The 11,263-nt window shown below is 34.2% G+C and overlaps 1 protein-coding gene across 4 annotated transcripts in view; it reads left to right on the top strand.

Moving 5' to 3' along the window:
- The first annotated feature begins 653 nt into the window (after positions 1-653).
- The window catches only part of LOC124354234 (histone-lysine N-methyltransferase E(z)), a 43,804-nt gene continuing 33,194 nt past the window's right edge, over positions 654-11,263 (top strand). The window contains exons 1-3 of one of the 4 annotated variants that reach the window (XM_046804540.1): positions 654-787; positions 8,470-8,639; positions 9,354-9,562. In XM_046804540.1, the coding sequence (XP_046660496.1) occupies positions 8,498-8,639; positions 9,354-9,562 (351 nt within the window). In that variant the 5' untranslated portion in view covers positions 654-787; positions 8,470-8,497. Of the gene's footprint in view, positions 856-918; positions 1,161-1,180; positions 1,319-8,469; positions 8,640-9,353; positions 9,563-11,263 lie in introns of those variants that run through there. The other 3 variants (XM_046804541.1, XM_046804543.1, XM_046804542.1) reach the window with 3 other exon arrangements.

Raw genomic sequence — 11,263 nt, 5'->3', positions numbered from 1 at the left:
AATTAACTTACGGTACAACTGTGAGTTTGAGGTTCAATAACGAGTTTAAAGTGAAGAACTTGTATTTTTCACTATAAATATTTAAAATATTTTTTAAACTTTTACTTTTAATGTGTTTATCGAAAAAAGCCCATTCATTATTTAACATATATTATATTCAATTATATTCCACTTCAATCATGAATCTAGCTGAACATTTAGGAATATTTAAACAGAAAAGTAATTACTGAACTTCAAACACTTGTCTACCAAATCCTCGCGACTACTCACCCTCATCTCATATCAAAGTTAAACAATTAAATACAAAGTAAAATACAACTTATATGTATTTGTTTGTACAAAAGAGTACTGTAGGATAGTGAACGCGAGATAAACACTGTTCATTATGATAAATGTAGGCCTATTAGATAGGTTATTAAAAACATAATCCAACCATTCAAGCAGGAACACAAATTTTGACAGTTTTGACTTGTAGGTGGGAACCATTGTTTACATCATCTGGTGAATACATTCAATTGTTTGAAAATACTTTGTGGTAATATTACTGTCTTTTTAACCTACTATAATAGTTTAATTACAAGACAAAGACATATTATTGAAAACGCGGGGAAATATATAATTAAATAGATATTCCCCGGAGGTAAAAGGAGGTTTTGGCAACACTGGTCAACATTTGGATTAACAACATTGAGTGTGGTGGACGAGGATATCTGTAATGAACATTCTATTTTGTATTATTAGATTTAAAATATGAGATTTAACTTTGTTTAGTTCTAAATGAAATCAAGTAAGTAATGTTCATTATATATGATAATTTTCTTACCGGCATTTCATTTTCAATTCCGATCGACAAACGTAAGTTCATCATATAGAAATGGTTGTTGAACACTTGTGCCGCGTTTTCGTGCTATCTTGAATTTTGAATTGGATAGTAATATGAATGAAATAAAAGTGAGGGAAGGCCTAATAACAAAAAAAACTCCCACCATAAAGAGATGGATCGTATTAGTAACAAACTGACTTTGAAAATCATTTATTTTTTGTTGTTCGATGTAATACATAAGCCAACACAGAGAATTACAGTGTAACAGTTTCAAATTTCGACTGTGTTGTAAACATTAGTTTGTTACTGGGATAACTTGTCTTTTACTCTCTGTAAAGTGGGTAATGTGTATTCAATGTAATGTTTTATAGTTTCTTCTGAATTTGTTAATTTCTATTGTATATCTGATATCAATTAGTTTATCTTCATTATCAGTTAAATTTACAGCTGATTGCATTAAATATCTGATATATTATTCTTTAAGTTACTACAAAGGTGATAATAAATTAATTATTTGTTATATTTCTTTGTCTTAAAGTAAACATGAGTTTAGTTATTATTTTTGGGATTAATTTATGAAAAGCCTAGGCTAGTCTGCAGTCTAATAAGTGGCCACCAACACAGTCAAATCATGATTATTGAATGATATGGAATCAGCAAGTATAATGTCCATCTAATAATACTGAAAACTGAAAACGGACTTTGGGATTATACCGACCACACTAGTATGAAGAACACAAAAATAGAAATTTATAGAAACAAACATGATAGAACGAAAAAACAACTCTTCAATTACAAAATTACAAACTTACAAGCATTTCCAGGTATTGTGATCGCTGTTATCTTATCTTTCTCGAGAATCCTGATTACGGCAGGCCGCGCGCGGCATCACGTGATTTGCACGGTACATAATTGGGTACTTTGGGATTATACCGACCACACCCAGACATGAATCGTTATTTCACATTTCGTTTCTACTGATTACTAGATTAGCGTAGAACAATATTTCGTCAATATAAAACAGGAATTGTCTTATCGCAAACACCTCCCCATCCTCAGACAGAGGTCAAAGTCGAGCGCGTCTAGTAGATAACGTGATTGCAGAGTCTCGCCGCCCGTTCAGCTGGTGCATCGCTTTGTTGTACTTCCGTGTTTTACCTCTACATTTCTCCAAACACAAAAATTCAACAAAAACAAACATTTACCAAACTAAACTTTTTATTAAAAAAACACTCAAAACTTGTTTTTATTCTTGATCACATTCCGCCACCCAAAATGCGAGTGCCTCCGGCCATCAGCGCGGGCTTCGACAGCACACCTTCGGTGCTGCCCCGCGCTGATGTCGACGAAAGAAAAACATCCCTCGAGATAGTACCTATCAGTAAAATATCAAATTCTAGAGGGGCTAATCAGAAATATAAATTGAATTGTAATGGAAAGGCAATGATGTACCGTGCAAATCACGTGATGCCGCGCGGCCTGCCGTAATCAGGATTCTCGAGAAAGATAAGATAACAGCGACAACAATACCGATCACAATACCTGGAAATGCTTGTAAGTTTGTAATTTTGTAATTGAAGAGTTGTTTTTTTTTCGTTCTATCATGTTTGTTTCTATAAATTTCTATTTTTGTGTTCTTCATACTGGTGTGGTCGGTATAATCCCAAAGTACCCATAATTGCCTTTCCATTACAATTCAATTTATATTTCTGATTAGCCCCTCTAGAATTTGATATTTTACTGATAGGTACTATCTCGAGGGATGTTTTTCTTTCGTCGACATCAGCGCGGGGCAGCACCGAAGGTGCTGTCAATGCCCGCGCTGATGGCCGGAGGCACTCGCATTTTGGGTGGCGGAATGTGATCAAGAATAAAAACAAGTTTTTAGTGTTTTTTTAATAAAGAGTTTAGTTTGGTAAATGTTTGTTTTTGTTGAAATTTTGTGTTTGGAGAAATGTAGAGGTAAAAACACGGAAGTACAACAAAGCGATGCACCAGCTGAACGGGCGGCGAGACTCTGCAATCACGTTATCTACTAGACGCTCGACTTTGACCTCTGTCTGAGGATGGGGAGGGGTTTGCGATAAGACAATTCCTGTTTTATATGGACGAAATATTGTTCTACGCTAATCTAGTAATCAGTAGAAACGAAATGTGAAATAACGATTCATGTCTGGGTGTGGTCGGTATAATCCCAAAGTACCCTGAAAACAAGGTAATTATCATATTAACGGCCGGAGCGGAAAAATACGAGTTTTGCGTCCTTAACTTATTGGAATCGTCCTATTGAACAAAAAAAGTATAAGGTTTGATGGGGTGGAAATGAGAAATAACGAAGTTGTAGAACATAAAAAATTAAACAACTATTCACAGGCGGAGTAATATTTCCACGTTCTACATCCACGTCGAGCGTCACGTGACCTTTTGTGACCACGATTCAACCTCGTGATGACGTCATCGGATGGGTCACCATCTTTGCAAACGTAAATGAAAAATAATACTGAAATGAGCAGAATTTTGATCAAAATGAACAATGTTTTTCTTAATTTCGAGCAACGTTATCGAAATGAGACGAGTGCCTCCGGCCAAAGGTGCTGCAGAAGCCCGCGCTGATGTCAATAAAAGAAAAACATCCCTCGAGATAGTACCTATCAGTAAAATATAAAATTCTAGATGGGCTGATCAGAAATATAAATTCAAATGTAATGCAAAGGCAATTATGTAAAGTTAAAAAACTTAATAAATCATGAAAAACTCAAATATAAATATATAGATGGATATTAACAGAGAACACTTAATACCATTAGTGTGTTGGCGGATATAGCTGAGCAGCAGCAACAAAAAAGTGGATTTTTAAAAAATTGCAACATTTAAAACTTCTTTTTTAAGTTAACTACTTTTTCTAATTTTCCTATCGCAATGAAACAACAAAGTCTCCCGGTTTAAAAACAACACGCGACCGCACGACGAACAAATACATTCATTATTAAAAATTCCATGTTCAATTAAAAAGGAAATAATTTCGTTTCGGTTAAAACTTAAACTCTTTACGTGCCCTACTAAACACTCCGACACACTATTCACTAGGGTTGGTCGAACTAGTGGATGGTTGATTCATGATTGTAACGAACTCACTCAATCCAATCTACTGAACACGATATCTTGTGAAGCACTGACTCATGCCCCGGAGAACTCAGATAACAGATACGTTATCAGGCTGCTATCAGTCCCGGCCGCAGATAATATTCAAGTAAACAGATTATCCAGACACAGCACACAAACTGAACATTAAAACCTTAGAAACTTAACCACTTATGAATATACCCCCTAAAATCATGTTATTTGTCATTTGCACCCCCTAGTACTATATATATTTTTTGTTCAGGAGGGTGAGCAGAATACGTTGATAACGTCAAATTCGTAATTTGCCCCCCCGGTCTTTTATCTTATAGCTACCAAAACAAGATGTCTGACCAAATAACATAATAGGCTAGATATATCAAAGAACAACAATCTAGTTCTGATCGTTCTTAATCTAAATTAATATATTAAAAAAAAAAAAAAAAAAAAAAAAAAAAACAAAAAAAAAAAAAAAAAAAAAAAAAACATTATAAACAATACAGTAACACATAATAAAATAATAAACAATACTTACCTTTAACTAATTTCAAGGATAAACGTGTCTGATTCTTTGTGAATTAAAGAACGCACGAACATCGTTATTGTTCTTGCCACCATTAGTCAATAACCAAACAAATGATTTAACTTAGAATTTATTTCCAAACATGATTTTATATTAAATAAATTTTGAATTTTAATGTTGAAGTGGATTAACTTTCAGACTTTTAAAATTGTATTGTAGAGAAACTATACTTTTATATGCCAAAAAAATGTTTTTGTTTCAAATTATATAGAATAGCCCAACTAAACTTTATTCAAACGACTTTTGAGCTACTTAGTACTTATGATTACTTAGGGTAAACATGTGTGATAGCATGTAAAAATGCTCGAATAGACCATCACCATTAATCATTACTTCTCATCGATACATATATGCTGCAAGATGATCGGGGTACTTACGTAATATATCGACCACACCCCTACATTCCTCCAAACACAAAAATTCAACAAAAACAAACATTACTAAACAAAAACTATACTCTTTATTGAAAAAAACACACAAACCTTGTTTTTATTCTTGATCATACTCCGCCACCCAAAATGCGAGTGCCTCCGGCCATCAGCACGGGCTTCGGTAGCACCTTCCCGTGCTGATGGCAAGGAAAGAAAAACATCCCTCGAGATAGTACCTATCAGTAAAATATCAAATTCTAGAGGGGCTGATCAGAAATATAAATTGAATTGTAATGGAAAGGCAATTATGAACTATGTAAAAAACTTAATAAATCATGAATACCCCTATTATTTTTATCGCTGGAGCGGCTGGTCGCTGAACCTTGACCAAGGGGGAAGGGTTGCGATAAGATAACACCGGACGTTTTGTGGGCAGTTATCTTAACAACAACTATGCTTCTAAATTACCAAATTATGTTGATGTTTTGAAATAGTAATAGTGTGGTCGATATAATATGTAAGTACCATGATCGGCAATGAAGTAACTACCAAGGTAACTTTTTCAGAATTTCTTTTTAGCTCTTTAATTAAATTCTTTTGTTTGGGTTTTTCCAGAAGATAGTGGATCAATGAAGTTTTTACTGCGGTTTACAGTAAAATGGTCATAACCTTGTGTTTTTAGGCCAAAATAGACATTCCATAAATCGGTAACGATCATTATTTTTGGTTTTGTTAGTTACACAATTAATGAGATAAATGAATTGGCATTTTATTTATTTTCTGGACAAATTTCCAAACGAAGTTTACCACATTTTCTCTACCTTGAAAATTTGTACATTTGTGTTTATTTCCAATGTAGCAAGCTCTTTGTCTTACAACTATTAAACACATTGCTCAATGTTTAAAAATACGTTTTAGGCCAATATCTGCATGTTAATTGCCATTGTTCTTGCTGATGTCACTACACAAATTAAATAACAACAGCTGGCAATGATTAATTAAGAATTTCTATAGGTCAAACGTTGTATTTGGTATTATCGATATTTATAATCAATAATTATGATTCGATTGTCATGGTGGCCGTTTATTATAGCCTACTGCAGCCTTAGCCTATATGATTATTTAGTTAAAAAAAATATATATTTTGGCTGGTTTTTGGATGCTGTTTATATCTTTTTTGTGGGTTTTATTATTAGAAACCATTGTGGTACTTGTTTGTTATAAAGATGCATGGGGTTTTACTTGGGGAAACGAAGATAGCCTACCAGTAATAGGTTTTATATCCTACAGTAAATCCAATCCAAATGTATGTGTAACTTACATGGATGTAATACTTATGTTATTAATTCGTTATAATCAATCCTGGGCCATCTACAATGAGTTATAATACTATTATTAATTTGACTGGTGTCAGTAAAATTATCGACTGTAGTTGCTAATCAAAATGTCAATGTTATTAAAGTATTCTGCTTGTCCTTCTGACCAGAACTGTATATAGATTTAGGAATTTGGAATTAATCACAAGTAGCTTAACTCTGTTGTTTAATAATTGAAATTGAGAAAATGTCATCTTGTGGTTATACTTGTGTCCTGCACATCTTGTTATATATGATTTTCAGCGTTATATGCACCCGAAAGCTTATCGTTGGAAGCACCCTTCACTGCCTAGTGGATAACCATTGCGTCCATTACTCTACTGGGGCGTTAATTCTAATACCGTCATGTACTTGTGAATTTTACTTGTTTGAGTGTGGATTATGTAAGCAGTTAAAATATTAGGATCTAAAAGTAATTTTTTTTAGAAAGAAAAGTTTAGTCAAAATTGGACAACTTTCATAAAAATGTGTGGTATCTCTTCAAAGAGGGTCTTTTCGGAAATAGCCAACATGGAATTTTAATGATCTCTTGCATGCTTACATATTTGTACAGCTTTGTTTTTGTGGAGCTAGTACATATACCATCTCACCCCTTGTCATGGCTTTTCATGGGATTTTATAAGTTCCCCTTCTCCTTAAGGGGATTCACCACTGAAAACATACTTTTTTTTAAATACGCAATAAAAATAGCTTAACCATTTTTTTTCTAGTGTGTAGTAGGCTAACAAAAAAATACAAAAATATAAAACGGCCAAATAGTTGTCACATACAGCCTACAGTGAATAAAAACGGGGGTTTTTCGCGTTTTTCAGACCATATTTCAAATTGATAGAAACTATCCAACATATTGCACTACTCATGGTCTAATTTTGAAGATATGGATCTAATCTAAATATTTAGGTAGATTTATCATGGTAGCATTAGTCGTTTTGATAAAATAATTTAGTAAACTTTAGACTTAAAAAAAAAAAAAACATGCATATATATAAAATTATGTTTCTATTCATCATATATACCTAAAAATCTAATTCTACCTAAATATTTAGAAAAAAATCTACTTAATATGTGGTAAAAATATGAACTTTCTATCTCAATTAGTTCCCAAGATATATCGATTTTTGTCTGAAAATTTATCGAAATTCAAACTTTCGGAAAACTGCGATAGAAAGTAAACGTAGGTTCAACACTAATATATCACGTATATTTTTTTAGTTTATGGATCTGAAATAAATTTACACAATATATTAGGTCAAAAGGTTGTATTATACATCAATATTAGGTCATATTATTATGTCAGTGTTCAATAAAATATAGATATATATACATTGTAAAATAAAACAGAGTTCGGTCGGTGACGTTCAAAAGTCACCGGCACCATATGTTTTCCCCTCCGCTTCTATTTTCCTGGGTTCTTCCTCAAGCTGTGCATGTCTCAACTTCCTTCTGTACTCTGTAAATTTCATCTTTTTGCGTTTCTGTGCCAGTGCTAGTCTTTTATTGTCGAAGCGCTTGGCAATCTTGGCAGCGTTTTTTCCTATTACTATTTTTATTACTACTTCTTCTTCTTCTTCAGCATAGAGTAATGAAAATAAAACGGTACAATGATTGATATGCGTATTAAACTAGATTTAAATATCTGGTTTACATATTTATAATGAAATATATAAAAGAAATTATGATTTTTTTTTAGTACAAAATAAGGTATCTAGTAAAAATGTGAAATTTTGGACATTGACGCGCTTTCAAAAAAACGTTATTTTTTCATACTTAGGGTTAAAATATAGGTCTTAGGATACTATGTTTTTGTTCAGTAGGTTCCAAATGACAAAATATGACAAAAAAACTTTTTTTGAAAATTTCATAATTTTTCATTATTTTCAGTGGTGAATCCCCTTAATGTAAGTTGGATGGTTATAACATTTCCCACTGATTTTCGAGAAAAATGGGTTGAGATCAGACTACTTTTATTAAAGAAGGCTTATTGTACCACCCCAAAAGGGGGGTTAGTCTGGGTATAAATTGTACATCATATATATACCCTACTATTAGCCATAGGAATACAACAGAAAAACGGATCATAGGAAATGGGCTAACCCCTGAGAGCTTGGGGATCACTGCTATTTTACAATTTCTTAAATAATTAATAAAGTAAAATTATTCTTGTAATTATTGTTTGACACATATGTAATGTTCTAGGGCTGTAGAAAACAGTGATCATAGCACAATGTCCTCAAATAAGCAGAAAGTGTCAGCAGAGTGGAAGAAGCGGGTCAAGTCTGAGTATATGCGCCTCAGGCAGATCAAGCGGCACAAGCGAGCAGATGAAGTTAAGGTTGCATGGAACAATAACCAGGCCAAGATGGAAGGTTAGTATCCTTTATGTTTCTGTAATGAAACACGTTCATTGTATTATTTGTGTAGGCAAACCTTGTTTGTTGGATTAAATGCAGTAACCAACTTTACTCAATCAGCGTGCTTTAGCTGATTGCTTCTGTATTGAATCCTAATACTTAAAACAAATAATTTATCCTGTAAAAATGGCATGGTGGTAAGTTAGTTTTATACCAGATAGCATCTAGTTTTATTCTTTATATACAAAGTACATATTCTTTATATTATTGGTGAGACATTGAAACATGCAATAGTGCACTTCATTTGCATGCAGTTGCATTTCAGTATATTAATTGATTTTGATGTCAACTCTTGCAAAGTGGTGATTTTTATTTGGTTTTGACAGCACTATATGTTGGATTCTAGGACAATTTATAATTTGTCCACAAATGTGGCATAATTAGTAATTATAACCGTCATTGGGTACACCAGAAAGTCATGTGGTGTTACATGTCACATATGCATGAGATCAGATGGCCAGACTATCAGTGATCCTTCAGGATGATCATGTTATTTATCTTTCAGACTTACTGGTGGAGGAGCAGTAGAAATGGCTTAACAGTAAGGCACATTGGGTATACCAGAAGGAGCCTCCATCTCATGTCTCCTGTATGAAAAAGGTGGAGGTGTTGAGGTCAGATGGCCAGACTCTTAGTGTTTCTGTAGGATGACCATGCTATGGTTTTCAGATTTACTGGTGGAGGAGCAGAAGAAATGGCTTAACAGTAAGGCACATTGGGTACACCAGAAGGAGCCTCCATCTCATGTCTCCTGTATGAAAAAGGCGGAGGTGTCGAGATCAGATGGCCAGACACTCAGTGTACCTATCAAGGTGATCAATGCAGTGACGCCTATTCCTACAATGTATACCTGGGCCCCCATTCAGCAGAATTTCATGGTAAGTGAAGTGTTGATTTGTACGGATTAAAAATTGCTTTGTGCATTATATTAAGTTGGAATAGGAAACCCGATTATATGTAAGGAGAAATATGTATGTCAAAAAACATAAATCAGTTTAGTATCTTTTACGAAATTAAATTAATAATCATACCTACATGGACCATTCATTATTATGTATTGATATACCGTACAAGGAACATCAGATAAGTTTGATATTTATTTCTGGTATAAGTTAGGTGTGGGGCAGTATAAATTCCAATGTTTCTTTAGCCATTAATGAATAGAAGTCTCAATAATTAGAAGTAAAAAGTGGGATTAAAATTTAGGAAATAACAAATTTTATTTTGTTATCTTATTGTCTCTTGCATTGTATCAATATCAATGCGGAAAGTTCCATTCTCCAACCATTAGCTTATTATTTTGTGCTTTTAAGAACTTCATGATCTTATTGGTGGATTTGTTTTGCTGTTTGGGAAGTAGCCTAGGCATCCGCAAATTCTCGCATGAGGAATTTATCCCTCTAGTACAATCCTCAAACTGGCTCCCTCCCAAGGCTTTAGGGTTTCTTGTTTTCCTTTCAGCCATTCTGCTGTATTTTTGTTGGTTTGATTTGATTTTTAGTTTTTTTATTTGCACTTATTGTGTTCCCATGAGTAGCGGAAATCTAAAGGTCAACCCAAGCAGTGGCCCACTCTTCTTAACCTGTTGATTAGTAGCACCGCAGCATCTGCGGAGCAGTGCGCCAAGGTATAGGTTAGTAACAACGCAACTGTTGCGGTTTGAACAGTTTCACCGCAATACTTGCGACTCGTAAGGATATTGATTTCTAGACATCTAGCAGCTGTGGTAAGTACTACGGAACATCACTGGCCCAAGTTCTCAGAGTATCCGCTAGATCGTAGGAGCGTTCAGTTTTGTTTCGTTCTGTAACAAAGTCCTACAAGTGGCTTCGTGGGAACCAGTAGTTTACCTTTTGCCGTGACATTGAAACCCGTGTTAGAGGTTATGTTTTTGTTTTTCTCATGTGATTAGTCTGATTTATTACAAACCTAATTAGTTTTGTTGCCAATGGCCGTAGCCATCTAAATGATGATGAAATACGCTAGTTGTTTTTGGATTCGGGTAGTAAAGACGAAGAATTGGGTAGTGATTTATTTCCTAACAGTGTGAACGCGTCAAGTGTTAGCCTAGACGCAGATGTAGGCCTACCTACAAAATAAAATACTCAAAAATCCAAAAAATTAAAAAAGTTAAAAAAACTCACTTTTTGAGCCATGTGCACTAAAAAAAACTCACTAATCAACAGGTTAAGGAAGGCTTTAACTGAACGTCGTCAGATATCCAGAGTTTACATATTAAAGATAATCTCTCCCTTGACCATGCAGCCTTCGGCATATGCTGTTCCATCTTGGCTTGGCAAGACAAAGAAAATAGATACAGTTATAGGAAAGAATAGTTGAAGTTAAGATTTTTGGCAAAGATTTTCCCGAAAGCTGGGGGTAGACTGAAATGAAGTGTGAGCAAGATAGATGATAACAAAGAAGTCCACTAGTTCAGCTCAGCCTGATCAGATTTTATTAGAAAACAAGAAATGGATCAGGCAGTTCCCAGGTGCGCCCACACTGTAGTTCAGCACTAGAAGAAAAAAGAAGATGGCTGTGATTGTGCTACAGGATGCACTGGCTTGGCTCATGTGTTG

Source organism: Homalodisca vitripennis, chromosome 2, assembly GCF_021130785.1.
Source record: "Homalodisca vitripennis isolate AUS2020 chromosome 2, UT_GWSS_2.1, whole genome shotgun sequence".
Lineage (NCBI taxonomy): Eukaryota > Metazoa > Arthropoda > Insecta > Hemiptera > Cicadellidae > Homalodisca > Homalodisca vitripennis.
The sequence above is the reverse complement of the archived record's forward strand: the minus strand, read 5'-3'. Positions and strand labels throughout refer to the sequence as shown.